The sequence below is a fragment of the Branchiostoma floridae genome, chromosome 1, assembly GCF_000003815.2.
Source record: "Branchiostoma floridae strain S238N-H82 chromosome 1, Bfl_VNyyK, whole genome shotgun sequence".
Classification (NCBI taxonomy): Eukaryota; Metazoa; Chordata; class Leptocardii; order Amphioxiformes; family Branchiostomatidae; genus Branchiostoma; species Branchiostoma floridae.
In genome coordinates this window covers 12251034-12268917 of record NC_049979.1, presented here as the reverse complement: position 1 = coordinate 12268917, position 17884 = coordinate 12251034, and the positions used below count along the sequence as shown (strand labels likewise).

The following is a 17884-nucleotide window of genomic DNA, read 5'->3' as shown; positions in this document are numbered from 1 at the left end:
TCGACAAAATAAGCTTCGGGCATGATACTTTCCCCAACAGTGCATATTTGCATATCCTGTATCAGACACGCCCAGCAAGGGGACCTTCCCCTTCCAGAGCCCTATCCACGTACTAAATATTATCAGGATCCATCAACAGCTAGCCTCTCCAGTTATATTGGCGACAGTCACGCACGCACACACACAAACACACACACACGCACGCACGCACACAGGCACGCACACACACACACACACGCACACACACACACACACACACACACACGCACGCACGCACGCACGCACACACACACACACACACACACACGTACACACACACACACACACACATAGATATAAGCGACATCTTAAACATTACTTTCTAGGCTAAGGTATAAATCAATGCAACGAATCTGAAATGACATGTTATTAAACACACAAACTTTGCAATCACCTTGGCCGGGTGGTCGATCAGGTCGCCCTCGGCCTGGAAAGGGTCGCCCTCGGCCAGAAAAGGGTCGCCCTCGGCCAGCGGGTGGTCCTTGACCTGGGTCGGGACGACCGATCGTCTCCCGGATGGCGACGCACATCACCAAAGTGGCCAGCAAAAGTTTCCACAGCATTTTGTCGTGTTCGAATCTGTGTAACAACGAAAATATATATATGCTGCATTGTCCACCAACGAATCAGGTCTTGCAGCATCAAATTTAACTGTAACTCTACTGTTACGGATCAAAATAACGACTATCAACAAGGAGAGAAAACGAAGAATCAAGAAGACTCAGGTGTCAGCTGAAATCTGTAACAACAGTTATATGCGTGTACAACACAGGGCTGTGTACATGTGTTGTCAAATGAACCGTATTCATCTAATTCCCCCTATCTAACTTAAAATACCGTTTGCAGATACTATGATGGAGACAAGCGATGTCTAATACAATACAAAGCTCCCACATAATTGAAAAATGGAAACTCTGGCATGTAATGTTCAGTCGCAGAAACAACAGTGTCAGGTATCATGATATCGAAGAGAAATAATTTACTTTCCAAAAGCAATGTAAAATATGACGTATACAACTTCAATGTGCAGTTTACTGAGAACATTTCTTACCGTCTGACAACGCTAGCAAACACTGGTAGAGCACGGTTCAGTCTGTCCAAACCACAGTCAGGTCGTGTCGTGTCGTGTCGTGTCGTGCCGTGCCCACCACAGCTCACGATCTTCTCACCAGTCAGTACGAGACGACTGACGACGGGAACTCTGTCGGGGTGTCCGGCACAAACCGTTATGAGCCTAACTCTAGGATGCTTTCAATTGGTCCACGTCATCAGTTTCTTCCCTTATCGGTACCTATTATCAGGCTACGTCATATCAACAAATGTGGCTTCCCATAGTTTCAATGGCAGGCCTAGGTTATGAGTATTGTTGGAATAATGCCGTTTTCTATTATGTTCTGTTGTCTGATAGCCACCGTGTGTTTTTGATGTTGGGGAAGAGGGAAAGTTGGCAAAATATATCACTTTTGCATTAAGTTGACGACTTGCTGTTTGCAAGTGTTGCAAGAAACCAGGTCTGCCTATCATGATAAAAAAAACTGTAGTACCAAAAACGCCAGCCGTAGCCGAGAGGATTCGTGGAGGTCGTCAAACCAGGATGTCTACTCTGTCACGTTGCTCTGTACAATTTACAGTCAACAGCGATGTGCGCATGATGAATAACGTTGACTATCATGAGACAAGCGAAGAAACATCCATCATTAGATGGATATGTTTTGTCAAGGTGACAGTCAATAGCGATGTGCACATGATGGATAACGTTGACTATTATGAGACAAGCGAAGAAACATCCATCATTAGATGGATATGTTTTGTCAAGGTGACAACATAACAGGCACATTACAAAGTTTATTTCGCTGGACAAAGTCAAAAGCCGGGCTTCTTTATATGAGGGCGAAGGACGCTATGCACATGCGTACTTGTTGTCGTCCAACACTGAACAGAGACGGGGAGCGACATAGGTTATCTGGAACCTACGACTCATTGCTGCAGTCACGTGTCTCTCCACGTGTTTCAAACACACGTTATCAAGACAAGGCTTTGGGGTCTGACTTTTTTCGTCGGGACGGTGGTTTCGTCGTCGGGACGCGAAGTTAAATCTCCGCGAACTGACACATGAGTTGTTTGACCGCGATATTAGTATCTCTCTCTGCGACTTTACAAACAAAGGGGTACAAGATTGCATCTTACATCCTTGTGGCTATGTTTTGCTCACAGTCTTCTGTAAATATCACTGACCAAAATATCACAGTATCACGCCAAAGTCAATAGAAAGACATAGTTATATTTTCCACACCATGATGTGCAGGGGGTGGGGGGTGGGTAGATTTATTTGAAATCCAAACCATGAGGTTCGTTTTCAACGCAGCAGCCAGATTTTGATAGTTCCAGATAGAAAAATTGCGTGTTGAAGGAATACTTGGTTTGATTCTGGCTCAGGGCTGTCTCCAGCTCTATTTTTGGTCTTCATTCCACTCAATGCTTGGGAGTCAATGTTGTCAATTTGTGTGGTATATATTTTTAACACTTAAAGCTATCATTTTTGGGTCCTTTGATGAGCACAGGGGCATCAAAAATACCTCGATACTTCAGAGGTTATGAACGGTCACCTCACGGTCGGAGCTCGAGGTAAACTCGGCTGGCCTGCCACTATCAACACCCTGGCAAGATAATAAAAATACTGTATTTTCACCTGGAGTATCTTGACGATACTGCATATTCAGTGAAACTTTTTGATGTTGACAGTTGCTCTTAGTGTCTGATTGATTCTAGCGTGGTATCCAGCCGTATTACCCTGAGATCCCGAGTCTTTTCTGTCCTCTCCGTAAGAGTCTCGGGAGCTATGATACGACTGGATACCAGGCTACGTTTGCATACTTTAGTGAACACATTCCATGGTGATAACAAATCAATAACTGTACCTCAGTCACATTTCTTGGGGTGCCCGTGGGGACCGTAGCTATTTTCTCCCTCTGACCCCCCCTCTCTCTCTCTACCCCCCTCTCTCTGTTATATTTATTATAACATGCTTTGTTTACCTTGATGAGCACAAAATTGTATCTCCGAAACAAGTAAACAAACGCACGTACGCCCGACCGACCGCGCGCACGCACGCACACACACACACACACACACACACGCGCGCGCACGCACACACACACACACACGCGCGCACGCACGGTTAAGTGGAGGAATGTGGCAGCATGTCTAATGGTTGCGTCCTGCAGCTTATTACTTATCCCGTCGTGGTAACATGGAGCCAACAACATTATATGCATGTGCACAGCCTGATTTAATCGCGGGGCCCGTCCCACATTGCCACTCCCTCCGTGGGGAGGAGGCTACAAGCTCCGGATAGCGGAGTTTGCGTTACACAGACTAGCCTGTGCACTGCTGCAAACAGTTGGAAGTTTTTTCTTCTTTTATTTGATTTTGCCAGCCTTTGTACATCTCTGCAAAGTGAACGAGACATCACAGGCTGTCAGGTACAGAAACATGCTGTTTGTGCGCCATCCTATATTCTTATACTGCTATCATTTTCAACTCATATATCGTATACGTAGGTCAGTTTCTTTATACTGTATTCCAAATGCGAGACCAGATCACTCATAAATATCTGTACTGTTATCGATGATATTTTGCTGTTTTGTATGTAGCCTCGTGGTACTGTTGTCTCATAATATAGCTATTAGTTGTTATTGGTTACCATACATTGTACCTTGTGCGGTTGTTGAGCAATAAAATCCATTCATTCATTCTCAAATCCCTTTCATGTCAGTTCGGATCGATTAAAGGGCATTTATAGTCAACCAAAAATCACGCTTTGGGGACCCAATCGTTTTTTGGTCCCGGGCTGTATAAACTCGGAGTAATAGAGGAATAAGACCCAAAGCCAATTTGAACCGTGGTGGCCTTGTTTTCAGGTTCTCACCAGCGCCCTAGGCGTTTCCGGAGAGACCATCATGCTCTCTCACCACGTACCCGACATGACTTCCCCTTCTAGTTAGAACCTCACTAAGTTAGAATCTGAGTATTTGTCAGAAAGACTTCCAAAATCTCGAGGGTACAATTCCGTACATGATGCTTATAATTAGTATGAAGGTCTGTCTTGTATCCCCACTGCTACAGGAACTGTAAATTGAGTACCTTCAATGTGTTCAACTTAACTAAACGTTGGCTTGCATGTTTTCATATGCGACTACACATAGCATGCACATGCACCTTGTACAATTGTTGCCGCTCATTTATTTATATACCTTACCACAATATCTTCCTAATGTGTGTAAGTATTGGACACAGATGATCTAACAGATGACATTAAATCTTCCCATCAAAGCCCAATAGAAACAGCCTGCCTCTCTGCTTTATCCAGAGAATTTCTGCAGCCAGTCACGGACTTCCTCCGGGTGGTAGCGAATCGGGCCCGGCGCGCCCTTGTAGACACACACTCCGTCCAACACGATGTACAATCTGCGGGCAAGATAAAAGTGAACAAGTTAAATCAAAAACAATAGAAAAATGTCGGGCCCCATGGATGACAACGAAACCAACATTGTAAACATCTAAAAAAATTGAATCGTCAACGCACCGGTTCGTTGTTCCCAAATTGCATGCCCAGCGAGATGCACTGTGGGTAATACGTCAAACGAGGAGACCCTAACTAGTAACTTGTAAACAGTTCTTCTCTCGACAATGCTCTATACATGTCCAGATGTGTTTTACTTAAGTCTCAGGGGCCTTCCCCTTTGATATATTACCCACAATGAATCTCACTGTGCATGAGCAGCTGGAACCGCAAGCGTACCTATTTAAAAAGAAACACATCCAAAAGAAACATCCTCCCTGTGGCGTTGTCAAAAAGGTAAACTTCATTTAACGCACAATAAGGCGCACCTTCTGAATGTGATAGACGTACGATCAACATCATACGGTAACTCACCTGTCCGGCATCGCTGCGTAGGCCCGCGCGGCGGCGTTGTCCATGGTGTCCACCAGGATGGGACAGGGGATGTCGTGCAGATCCAGCATCTCCGCCGCCGCCAGTCTGTCCTCCAGACGCCGGTGCTGCTTGATGTCCATATTCCCCCTCTGAACCCAGCCGTCCGTGGGGTGCGCCTCGGCCACGTACACTACCACGAAGTCGGCCACGGCGGCGAAGTCCGACATGATCTGCTTGACCATGTCCAACTTCGCCCGGAACGGCTGTCAGGTGTTGCTGCCGAAGCTGATGACCAGAGGGCGGGCCGCCCGGGCGAACTGCAGCAGCCGGCAGGAGCTCCCGTCAAGCCTGACCAGGAAGGGGTCGGCGGCCTTGCCTCCCGCGAACACCTCAGCCTCCAGGTAGGACAGCTCCATGGAGATCAATCCTTTCAACGCAGCCAGACCTGTCATGTCGTACAACCCCTGGTAGCACTGCTCAGGAGTCACCATCTTCCCTTGGGCCACCCTTTCTACTCTTGTCTGTATTAGAGACAAAATTCGTCGTCTGAGGGGCGGGAGGAGGCATGCTGTCCTTACCAATACGGAGTAGACCAAGAAAAGCGGCGTTCCCAACACACAGAACAGCAGAAACCGCACAAATCCCGAGATCCTATTCAATCGGACGGCTGCGGAAGCCATTTCTTCACGAACCGGCCAGTGACGCAATTGACCTTTGTACTCGAACGCCCGGCTGGTCACTCGAACGTCCGCACGGTCGCAGTATACGTAGTCACCATCAAACTGCTTATGTCCAAGCAGATGTAAAATGGTGTTTCACAATGTTTTTGTAACATGTGATTTAATGTGCCCCTCTAGCATTGCACATTTTCTAACGATTTGCATCCTTAAGCGTAGAAGTACTAAATGTTTAAAACACTTATCAGAATGAGCCAACCCTAACGGGGGCCGCCCTAAGATGCCCCCTGCCCTAAGATGCCCGTTTTTTTGCTGATCTTATTATGCACAAGTACGCAGTCTTTGTTGCCACTGACTATGATGATTAGAAAGGTAAATAAACCAAGTCCAAACAAACAGCTTTTTTAATATTGAATTTTTTTTACACATATTCACTTCCTTTTTTTTTTAAGACAGAATTTTCACTATAATGCCGTTGTAGCGCCGAATCACTGTGGTCACCTGTTACTAGGTATTGGTGGCTCGTGGCCATAAATAAACAACCAGTAAAAAACAGCCACACAACTGTCATACACATAAGAAATAAAGCTTCACAAAACACTAAAAGTATTGGTCTTCAAATTTTTGTTGAGTAGAAGACTGGCCATAGAAAAAACAACATAAGCATCACCGCTGCTGTTTTCCCCAGGGAGTGAGCTTCCGAAGAGAGCAAATTCCAAAAGCGTGGCAAGTTAGGGCGCACTGTTTAACGCGGCTCAAAATCGGAATTTATATTCACGATAACGTCCTAGGTGTTTGCCAGTTGTAACGCGGAGGGTGAAGGGTTCATGAACAGAATGGATGCCTTCCTTATTCAAGTATAGTCTCTAGATGAATGTGTTAAAAATTCATTGATCAAAACTTGACCATTCTTTGGCAACTAGTGATGGAGCGCCGTGAGTTCGAGCGCGTAAAAAAGCGGGCATCTTAGGGCGGCCCCCGTTATACATCTCCTTGGAGATCAGCCCAATCTCAACCGAAGAAATGCTCCACGTCAAGAGAAGTCGAGTCCTTGAAAAGATGTGATTCTAGAAATGCGTAAAACACTGAGAAGGCGTCCTTACATCTGCTTGGAGATAAGTACCCTGTGGCACGCGACAGGAAATAGTGATGACTACACGCATACGTCACTTCCGGTATGTAAACGACTGACGAAGCGGAAGAAATTGGCGTTTCCTCATATCATCTGAAGACAATTCCGACACTCCATATCCAGTGTTTATCGAGACGGCGCAATCAACAATTCTTGGTTCAAAGCAACTTATGAGGAGCCACAACGTTAAATGTTCGTGACAATGTTGCGAGCAATACTTGTTGTTGTTGCCGTCGTTTTTGCGGCAGGTAAGTAAGGCGTTCTTGCTAGACCAACGTCCTCAAGACACATACTAGTAGTTTCCGTACATTGCTTTTTACAGATCTTTACCGTTTTTATTTGGTGACTCGAGAACTATTCTAGTACGTACACCCAAATTAGTGTAGATTACTAGTTCTCTATGCTAGTCTCCATCACTAACTTCGCTGGCTGAAAAATAATCGTGCCAAATTAGCCAGGGTAGTTTGGGGTGACACAGGACCGGGGAGACGTTTCCCAGCTCAGTTACGTTATCCTTAATATTGGCTCAATCTACCCTATTTTTTCCGAATTCTTCTATCCTCGGTCTCCTAGTAAGGTTAACTGTATGCTTCGAGGCGCAGTAATAGCTCGGTTGTAATATGACAGACAACTGTAAAAGACAGCTGACACTAAATTTAGTAGCAGACCTAGCTATATATATATATATTTAGTTATACAGGTGGGGAGACAGTTTGATCAAGTGTAACGTCTGCTTTTAGACGGATCCTATCGTGCTTAGTAGAATGAAAAGCCGTAAGGGAAAGAAGCAGGTGAGTCTATGACATTTCAGTATAAGAAGATACGATTTATTTTGACGAAAGGAGAAACAATCGTCTCTGATTTGTTCAATCATTGGCAACAAATGTCACTCGACTGTTTGTCTGTCGTCGCCATGTTGCATGAGTCAGCAAAGTGGCAGAACGAGTTTCTCATGATTACACCACGGCCGACAGGACATGGATCGAGTCAGTGTTTGCAGCGTTGACATCGCTATCGTCGCAGGCTGCTGAAAAATGATTCCCGACAAAGAGGCTGTACATCGTTCACTTTTACTTGTTGGGAAGAAAACAGCGAGATGAGCATCATTGAACCATTACTTCCGTGTTCAGTCCTCGTTGACGTCGTAGACATAGCGGCGCAAAGGCCGACGGGAGTAGCTCGAACCCAGTGTTTGCGACCCCAAGAAATACCCAAAATATGAAATTGCTCTGTATCCTGTAGGAATAGCTAAGCATGCTGCTAGGTTTGCACGGTATTCGGTAAAATTGTACATGTACATGTTACACAATGGGCATGGATCTTATAGGGGAATAATTCAGGTCGTGAAGTTTAGATTCCCTCCGACCAACCTCCTTGCTCCGACGAAGGTAGCAAGGTGTACTCTTCTGACGTATTATCTGTCTATTTGGACGATTTCTACCATATTTCCAGCGCCCTGTGGAATCTGGTAGAGACTAGCTCTAATAGTTAGAGCTACTGCTGCATGTTTGTGCGACAGCGTTATATCATCATCATCGTCATCTTTATTATTATCATTATTATCATTATTATTATTATCCACAGCTGTCAGCGGAGAAAGGTGTGGGTCCTTCAGCTGCCCGCGCTCGTCCGATGACTCCGATGAGAAGTACTGCTGTGGCTCCAGTCAGTGCTGTAACGACTGTGGGAGGTCCACCGTGTCGTCTTGTCCGTCCAGCGGCTGGTCGGGATGGAGGTTTGTTTGCTTGCTTGTTTTTATTGCATAACCGGTAAACCGCCTAATGGCGCAACAGTCCAGGTTTGTACTAATTAGTACTAACTGCATATCCTGCACGTAAAAGAACACACAGAATAGCCATTAGGGGTGATCCGGCGTTGCTTGGATAGACACACAAGCCGTAGCGAAGCGGCGTTGCTCTACCACTAGCTACTTGAAAAAGCAGCATGCTTCACCTAAGTTGAGAAGGACTGATTTACCTTGTATGATCTTGTATTTGTGGCCGTCTCCTATCTCGTGACCAGCTGTTCACGTCCCCCAAAGAAACAACAACAACACAAGGATTACTTGATAGACGCAGATAATGCTACAAAGGCCGACACCCATAAACCATAGGGATCGTTTCATCGTTTTATTAGAACTCGTCTGAACGCGTCACCTAACCTACCTGTGAGTGTGTGTGTTGGGGGGGGGGGGGTGTCTGGTGCGCTGATTCGCGAGAAGGGCAAGGTTCTTATGCCGAGAGTATCGTATCTCCCGTCCTAGAATAAAAGTAGAATTACGAGGACGACAAATACGATATCCCCGGCAAGCCATAAGAATCTGGCCCATGTGTTCAACGCCGACGCGAAGGAGGCAACAATCTAGCTGTCAGTCTTCAGACAGACGAACTCTTGTGCTGACCCTTTATAACGTTAGTTAAAGGTAGAAAACGCCATTTCATTGTAACAATTATTGTCCTCTTTTATCACAGCTTCAGCAGCTGGTGGATTTTTGGACTCCTCGGCATGGTCATCGCAGCGCTCTCAATTGCGTGCCGCTGCTACTTCCTGAAAAAGTACAGGCAGAGGAACCAGCAGCAGGGTAGGGTTTTCATGTATTGGTGGATCTAGCCCCCTATGCAGACTTTTGGTTAGCTGACGGTTTTCTGTATTTCGCACGTGTTTTACCATGGCCAAGCATTTCATTGTGGCCATACAGGAACGCGGGAGCGATTAGAAAGAGCAAAGAAAAGTAACAAACTTCCTATCTATACACATGGGAATTATAGTAGAGCGAAACTATCAAAGGTCACCTACCTGAAGTTTAGTCAATGAAAAATTAACACTGATGGGTAGGCAGTCTTCTAAACTGTCTATATAGAGCATATCAGAAGATTCTATTCGGCATAACGTGCCAGAAGTATAATCTAAAAAAAATGGTGACCTTTAAACCCTGCATTTTAAATGACTTCATCCAAACAACATTTTCTATAGCGTTCAGGACACCCCAAACATCTGTTTTTCCAACATAATAAAAACACTTAGCTGTAACATCCATCTCCAAAGTTACAATATTTCCGAAAAAAAAGAGATTTTTTTTTGGTTTGTTTAAAAAGCAAGACACACAATGAACCCTCTGCGTTTGTGTGGATTAGTGCTCTTGCTCTAAAGAGCGCAATTCAACCAAAAAGCCATAGAGATCCTTTAGCCAATCAGGAGGTCTGCCCGGGAGGCCAGGCGAGGTACCTAACTTCAGACGTAAATCTATGAGTTCTACATCACAGCACAGTACAGCATTGTCGGTGTCAGAAAAGTTGGCGTTTTGATGAATACAAAGGGAATTATCGTAGCGAAAATGATTATATCTGTCGGTAAAAGCAGAACTATGTTTTAATCAGTGATGCATAAACAGGTGTTGTGACGGGGCTGTTATCAGTCGGAACCCATTGTATAGATGAATACTTATCAGATGTCTCCGTTTCTCCACAGCTGTCCAGATGGCTCCTGTCGCCCAGCCCATGCAGAACCCCCCGGGCCAATATCCTCAGTACCCACCAGCACAGCCTCCTCCCTACCCACAGTACCCACCTGGAGACCCACCACCATACCCTGCACAGAACCCAGCCTACCCACAAAACCCAGCCTACCCGCAAAACACAGCCTACCCACAGAATCCGCCCTACCCACAAGACTCAAGCTTCTCACAAAACCCTCCCTACCCACAAAACCCAGCCTTGCCACAAAACCCGGCCTACCCGGACCCTGTTTATCCACCCAAGGTTTAGCTGCGTACTGCCAGTCGCCGTGTGTATATAGTAGATCATACAGAGAGAGATGTACATTTTCTAGACACGCACTAGGTGCCCGTCTCAAGCCTCAAAGTCCCACCTAGTACCTTTGTATTCACATTTCGTATGCAATTAGACAAACTTCTTTAACAAAATCGGTACATTTGTATACAGTACGTATGCACAAACAAGCGAGAAACTGTGCGGACCTGAATGTATCTGAATATATATATATATATATATAAAAACATATGTATTATTCACATAGAAAACTTTACATTACTTGGTTTTGAAAATATTTTTTTGTAGTTTGTAGTAAACCATGCGAAAGTATCTGTTCATTTTGTTGTATCAACAAAACTTCTACCAAACTAAATCATGAATATTCACGTATGCTTTGATCTGTGTATAGCACAAGACGACCTGTGCTTCTTTTGACACAGCTAGAATAAAAGGCATGCATTGATTATCTAGCTCAATCAATGCAATATTACATTGTATGTCAGTATGTCGGGCATCTGGGGTTATAAATGATTAAGCTGGAATAATTGGAATATACAATCGGTCGGCTGGAAGTAGATGATTCGAGCTGTACTTGTGAAAGAGTGGGGTTTTTCGTCTTCCGTTATGCTACTGTCACCATTGGAAAAAGCGTTCCCGCCGTGCAGTTAACGGCCTTTCATTTGACCTCGTGGGGCACCCTGCCGCTACCGGGCTATTTTGTGGCACGGTCGGGCCCGGACTTTTGAAACTAATCGTGAAAACGCCAAGGGATACGCCCAGTTTCCGGCAGTCCAATGGGACAAATTTGTGGCTTCAGAGCCCGGCCGGGGCTACACCCTCTACAGGCACCGGTGCAAATGTAACCGTACCATTACTCAAGTCGAGTTTAACATCTGAGACTAGAGTACCCACATATGAATGCCCGACATTGTCGTTGATTTCTTATTCATTGTATTTATCCTGGTATTTACAATTAGCCTTCGGGCAACAATTTTTGATAAACTTATCAATTATATGTATACATGCAACAACAACTACTGTGTGGCATCGTGATTATTATACAGGTGCCCATGCGTAACAAATTTTTTGAGCTAATTTGCTTAGTGTTTAAGACACACTCATCTGCATTATTACTGTCCGATGTAGCTATAGTTTACAGATTTCATAAGAAGTACACCGCAGAATGACTGAAAAGGGGATTTAAAACAATCCCGGAGACCATGGCAGCAGGTGGAGGGAGTGAGATCTGGAGGACCACTACCCGAGGTCTAAAGTAAGGTTACAAGACACTCAATGAGACAGTTGGTATCAACTAAAGGTATTACAGAAGAGGGATTCTGTGAAACTTATATAAGTCTAATAAAGAAGCCTCCTTGGTCTAATCCAGACGACTCTGTCGTATACTGAAAAGGTGAAGTCGGCACCAGTAGTGATATTTGACAGGAGACTGAGCTTGCCTTAGAGAACAATGTTTCGTCGCGGTTGATGACGTTGCAAATGATTACTCGATGGCTGACACCTCTCGGGCAAATTATTGAACCTTTTTGGCCAATTTCTACTATTTTCCGGTAACCCATGGAAACACTAACGGTTCGGGTAACATTGGATTTAAACAACTATGAAGACCGCGATTTCTGTCGTCTGTAAGATGTAGCGCAGGGCTCTCAACAGGAACTGCCTCTCGTGCTTCACTTTCCTCTTCGCCTCGGACGACAGGAATAACGCTGCCTTGCAGTTCTCGTATGATCTGCACCAGAACGTCGGTCTGACTTCGCATCTCATGACCGCAGGGTTGACTATATCCTGGAGCAGGACAAGATATGGCAATCCAAGCTATCATTATTATATCAGTTTCTGCGTGAGGTGCACGACATAGAATCTCTCTTGATCGAGAGGTCCACAGAGGCGACACCATTGAGTTACCACTCAGTGCTTATTCATCATCTCCGAAAGCTTTAAGCGGATGCCTCAACGATCAGAATGGCCAATGCTTTTAGTCGCTCACTGACAGTTGCACAGCGATTTTCTTTCTGTAGAAATGAGGTCTCACACACAGGTGACGTTCCCTTACCTGAAGAGAGCGGACCCGCTCTATACAGATGCCGGGGCATGAAGGAATGAAGAGAGCTTGGAGCGCGGCGAGCAGCAGCTGGTTCTGCACAGGTAGAACGGCAGGGTCTATCACAGACATCTCTATGGAGAGCCTGGCGTGGCACCTGTCCGTGGAACGACGTCTCGTGTCCAGTGCGTAACGGTGCACCTCCGTGTGGTGGCGCCCTCTGGCGCCCGGCTCAGCAACGCCGCTGTCGCAGTTCTGGCGGTACCTGCCGGGCGACGCGTCGCTCTGCGTCGTCTTGTCCCCATAACGCTTGCCGCGCGACTCCGTCTGTTTAGAAAATATAGAAGATTATACATGCTATAGCGATAGCCAAAAAATCTGGAGCCAAAACTTTCGAGAAAACCTATGATTTTCGTCTTATATTTGCGAAATTTTACGATACAGCCACGAACCGGAGCAATAAGATTAGTACGGAATCGCATAGTGCTTTCGTAAGATTAGTTCGTATTCGTAGTGATTTACATTCGTAGTATTTATAGTGATTTGTACGCATACCAAAAAATTTGGAAAAATTTCATGAGTTGTGCAAATGCTTAGGTACCCCTGGGGTCGGCCTGTCGCCGCCACGCTTGCCCCGCGAATCGGTCCGTACGGCGTGGTCTGCAGACTTCGTTCGTTCCTCTCCTCCAGCTTGTCGGCAGGTGGAAGTGCGGGTGCGATCTGCCAGCCGCAGGCGGGGGTTGTGGTGAACGCTGAGACTTTCACAGGCGGCCCTCGCTCGTCGTCTGTCACACCTCTCGTCCCGGAGAACCTCTGGAGCAAAGACGGAATCACACTTGCCAACACAGAATTTGATTGGAGTATTAAAGCTACAGACCGACGTCGTTAGATCGCAGTAAACGTGGCGGTATTACGGTAATGATGTAAGTAAGCATAACCAACTGTCATCAAATACCTGCGAGGCAGGTGTGACCTTCACAAGATTGCCTTGATCGCCTAAATACCGAAAGTGTATAATAACTCAGAATTACCGATGCGTTGGTGCAGTCCTTTAAATGGCTTTAAATTCATGTATCATTTTTCACGTGGTGGCATTATGGCATCCGGCAGAATTATGACAGTTGATGTACATGATCAAGTAAATCGGTGAAACGCAGTTCTCAGCCACAAACCACATGGCTTACCAAGGTAGTGTTCTTCGGAAGTCCCATTTTCCCGGTACCGGAACACCGTGAAGTAGTGAGATCTCAGTGGCTCCCTGGCCTTCGAACGGCCCTCACCGCTGTTCGCCATCGTAACTTTTGCCTACAGTCACTGATTTTAACCGATGCAAAGTCGCCAATAAACCACAATTTCTTGACAAAACGTCGCTTTTGATTTGCTATTCGGGCATTAGCGTTATAACGGCCAAACCGTTACCTTCAGCACCAGGAGTGCACTTACCTATAACGTTATCTGTTGTCAAAAACAAACCCGTCTCCCTCGGAAGACTATTGTGACGTCAACAATGTAGAACGGACTTTGCGTTGACGTGTAACTGTTCCACATTCGAACGTATTGAGCGCGCTCGAATGTTTGCCAGAACAGAATGAGAATGATGTTGTAGATCATCCAATGTTACTGTTAGTGACACAGTGACACGCACAGGTCCGTGAAAGTGTGGTCTTCTCTGTACTGCATGTTTAAATCAGTTCTGCGTTCATCATGTGGTTTATCACCCAAGCCTTACATCAATTATTATAATATCATAATCACTATCATGAAGATCAAGTAAGTCACTAACGTTACCTAATTTCTCTCAGAAAGTCGTTACGCGTGCAATGTGGGTAGGGTTTTCGTGTTATGGTCGGTAGGTCTTTAACGAACCTTTTACGGATGTCGCTGAACAATGGATGTCGCTGAACAATGAGGCGACCGCATCCTATGAACAGATCCTAGGCGTTGTTTCATGACGTTTTGTGTAGAATGCTGCGTCGCTACTTGACAACACGAGAAAAATGATTGTGATCATTTTTATTTTGTTACTGTATGTAAAACTAAAATATCATTTGAGACTAAGAAATACTTACTTGACAAAGGCAGAGAGTACTCTTTACATCGCTAGATATATACAGTGTACATCAATATACTGAATATTTTTCTTGCTAGCGATTTTACTAGTCAGAACAAGTCAAAGAACAGGCGCACGCTCCTGTGCTGTATACCTGAGTTTACAATACACAGTACTCTTTACAATGCTTAATATGTACATCAATACATTCGAATATTTTTCTTCATGTGATTTTAGTGTCAGAACAAGTCAGCGTCCCGTATGGTCAGAGAACAGGCACAAGCTCCTAACAGCCCCCGGGGCATGTTCGGCGCCAGCCGCCACGTCTGTTCCGCTGTGCTGTACACCTGCACCGTGTCGCTCGGCACGAACGGCTCGGCTGGATCGTACCCTCCCACCAGGTAGACGTCGTCGTTCACCACGGCGGCGGCGGCCTCCAGCCTCGGCAGCGCCTCGCCCGGGATCACCGTCCACTGGTTGGGGAACGGGTCGTACCTATGGAAAAATATCCAAAGGACATGTAATCTTTGTTACCTGTGTGGAAGATTGTGAGCGCATGTTCCTACAGTGCAAGGGAATGAAGCAATTCTGGAATCTTTTCTGTGAGTTGATAACGTTATATATAAGTGTTAAGATGTAACGCTAAATACTTATGAAAGACGCATTATCATCGGACACATGCGAATCATGCCAATCATGTTAATGACAATTGCAAAGTGTCTTCTTTAAAAGCCCTGGTTGTGGTTATAGAATGAAGTTATTCTTTTGTTGAAGAGGCTCATCAGTCATTCTGCTGTTGAACATTATAAACGACAAATTGAGCAAACGGTTTTTTTTAACAGTTGTGAATCGTACTGTCTATGTAGCGTTATGTACTGTTATGTTTATAGAATATTGCAATATATGCTTTTTCGATGAATAATAGTCACGGTTGGGAAAGGTGAGAGTGTCTTACCGCTCCATTATTGTCAGGGCGAACGGAGCCGCGTCGTCCGAGAACTGCACCTCACCGCCAAGCACGTACACGTACCTGGAGAACGGGGGAAGGAAGCAAGAAAGGAAGGGATCCGGAGAAAGAAAGAAAGTAAGAGGAAAAGGGGATTATGAATGAAAGCGGGTTGAAAAGAATGTGAATGAATGGGAACGAAAGAAAAAGAAGGGAACATGAATGAAATGGATATGAACTAATGGATGGAAAAATAGAAAGAAAGGGTGAAGGATGAAGGACTTTAAAGAAAGACATTAATATGAACAAATGAATGCAAGAAAAATGAAGGGAAAGGATGACGGAAGGAACGAACGAATGAAAGAATGACTGAATGAACGGAGGATTAAGGAACCAACCGAGTGGACGAGCGAACCTGCTTGTAGCCACCATGTTGTGGTTAGCCCGTGGAGTCCACATGGGGCAGCGCTCGTCCCAGCAGCCGGTGTAGGGGTCCAGCACCCGCACCCTCCTCACGGCCGCCGCCATGCCGAACTCCCTCCCGCCGGAGATCATCAGCCAGCCGGCCAGGGAGACGGCCGCGAAGGCATCGGGGTCCTCCATCAGCGGCGAGACGTGCTGCCAGCATCGCTGACTCGGGGCGTACCTGGCAACAGATAGGATCGATGGCGTTACTCTCCAAGCAGAGGTTGGTAGGGATAATCGTCACCTTTTTCTGATATGTGCGTCTTTTTCTTTCAGCTATCCCATTGCATAGACCTGAATAGTATATAAGGTACAGCAGACATCATTGACTAAACAACGATCCATACAAGAGTAAACCATCCGGCTCGATATTGTTACATCTCTAGCCTGTATAGCCGCTAGACTTAGAAATGTAAAGTGTCAAATTGTCACATACCTCTCTACAGACGTGTAGGGGTCTCTGAAGACCGTTCCGCCGAGGGCGTACAGGTACTTATTGACGGCCACGAGCTGGAAGTGCCGCCGCGGCGACAGCATGTCGCAGACTCGGTGCCACACGCAGATTCTCGGGTCGAACCGCATGACGGCGTCGGTGCAGTCCACGTGGTCTCCGCAGTCGCCCGAGTCGTGGAACCCGCCGGCGACGTACAGGAAGTTGTCCAGAACGGCCACGGAGGCGTACTGCAGCCCTCGGACCTTAGATTCAGATTCATCACATTTATTATTGATTGGCACGGCATGTGACATGAAACATGTTTTGCGTCGTCAGTTATATAAAACCATTAACAAGAGTTCGGCGACCTCATACCTCCACGAAATAGATTGTTTGGTATCAGTTTATGTCCCCTCTGTCATTAAGTACATGTGTTACATTTATTGCAGTTCAGTTATGTAAAACAATGCAATGATACCAGCTCCTCATTAATTATGCAAATTAAGTACTCATTTGCATAATATGGTCATTGTTTACATCTTTGCCAAAGATACCTACATGCCTAAAATGATGAAAATCTCTTATATAGATGTAGCCACGATTAAAGTAACAATCGATATTGACTGAATTTAAAATGAACACCGCCCATTATATTACTGGGGGATACGAAGGAACTATTGCTGTAGAAGAGGCTCAGAGATCGAGGTACAAACCTTACTGCCGTATACTCCCGATAGAGGCATCTTTGTCAGGCCTGTCCACTTGTCTTGGTTGTGCCGGAGAGTCGTGACCTCCGCGGAGAGGACGGTGTCCGCCACCAGAGCCTCGGGTGTCAGGCAGCAGCCACCCAGCACCACCAGCGACTCCGCGGCGCAGCGGACCCACGTCTGTCTGTTGTTTTTATTGTCAGATACAAAAACAAAAGGTAAACACGTGTGATGGTGTAGCGCACCTGCAGGTTGGTTGGCTCAAAACCCTAGGTTCAAATCCTGTCATGCTAATAAACAATCTTGTGCTCTTTTGAAAATGAAATGCACTTTTCACGTCTTTCCTCACCCCATCCAAGTGTAAAATGGGCTTTTGACTTCGGTTAGGGAGGTAAAAAGTGGAAGGAGAGGGCTGGGCTTCGCCCCTCAATTCCGTGCCCTAAACACAGTGGATAACAACACACTATCCTTACGACCATAAGAAGGATATCCATGGGCCTACCGTTGCCTTACTTTTTTTTTCTAATTGAAGGATACATATAAATGTAATGCACAGTGGTACCGTGCACAAGCAATGTGAGACAGAAAATGCCCCTGCAGCTCCAGAGTAAGCTGCTATGGGGCCAAAACCTACACAACTTCTGTCACCAAAATATGAGCATAGCATGTC

The 17884-nt window shown here is 45.7% G+C and overlaps 4 protein-coding genes and 1 pseudogene across 6 annotated transcripts in view; 1 reads left to right on the top strand and 4 right to left on the bottom strand.

Moving 5' to 3' along the window:
• LOC118426998 (von Willebrand factor C and EGF domain-containing protein-like) overlaps positions 1 to 1536 on the bottom strand; it is a 13464-nt gene extending 11928 nt beyond the window's left edge. Inside the window, exons 1-2 of one of the 3 annotated variants that reach the window (XM_035836641.1) lie at positions 1091 to 1536; positions 434 to 618 (exon numbers count right to left, since the gene is read on the bottom strand). In XM_035836641.1, the coding sequence (XP_035692534.1) occupies positions 434 to 602 (169 nt within the window). In that variant the 5' untranslated portion in view covers positions 603 to 618; positions 1091 to 1536. The remainder of the gene's footprint in view (positions 1 to 433; positions 619 to 1090) is intronic. The other 2 variants (XM_035836636.1, XM_035836646.1) reach the window with 2 other exon arrangements.
• A 1903-nt stretch (positions 1537 to 3439) lies between these two features.
• LOC118427070 lies at positions 3440 to 5752 on the bottom strand (annotated as a pseudogene).
• A 1065-nt stretch (positions 5753 to 6817) lies between these two features.
• On the top strand, positions 6818 to 11588 carry LOC118427093 (B1-hordein-like). The gene is made up of 4 exons (XM_035836732.1): positions 6818 to 7032; positions 8369 to 8519; positions 9256 to 9365; positions 10253 to 11588. The coding sequence occupies exons 1-4, from the start codon at positions 6975 to 6977 to the stop codon at positions 10546 to 10548; spliced, it is 615 nt and encodes a 204-aa protein (XP_035692625.1). The 5' UTR covers positions 6818 to 6974; the 3' UTR covers positions 10549 to 11588.
• LOC118427060 lies at positions 10984 to 14241 on the bottom strand. Its single transcript, XM_035836701.1, has 4 exons — positions 13798 to 14241; positions 13215 to 13426; positions 12626 to 12940; positions 10984 to 12357 (listed from the first exon to the last, which is right to left on the bottom strand). The coding sequence occupies exons 1-4, from the start codon at positions 13904 to 13906 to the stop codon at positions 12163 to 12165; spliced, it is 831 nt and encodes a 276-aa protein (XP_035692594.1). The 5' UTR covers positions 13907 to 14241; the 3' UTR covers positions 10984 to 12162.
• Positions 14242 to 14492: 251 nt separating this feature from the next.
• The window catches only part of LOC118428321 (kelch-like protein 26), an 8061-nt gene continuing 4669 nt past the window's right edge, over positions 14493 to 17884 (bottom strand). The window contains exons 7-11 of the mRNA XM_035838365.1: positions 17221 to 17459; positions 16511 to 16770; positions 16025 to 16255; positions 15619 to 15693; positions 14493 to 15158 (exon numbers count right to left, since the gene is read on the bottom strand). Of these exons, the coding sequence (XP_035694258.1) occupies positions 14903 to 15158; positions 15619 to 15693; positions 16025 to 16255; positions 16511 to 16770; positions 17221 to 17459 (1061 nt within the window). The 3' untranslated portion in view covers positions 14493 to 14902. The remainder of the gene's footprint in view (positions 15159 to 15618; positions 15694 to 16024; positions 16256 to 16510; positions 16771 to 17220; positions 17460 to 17884) is intronic.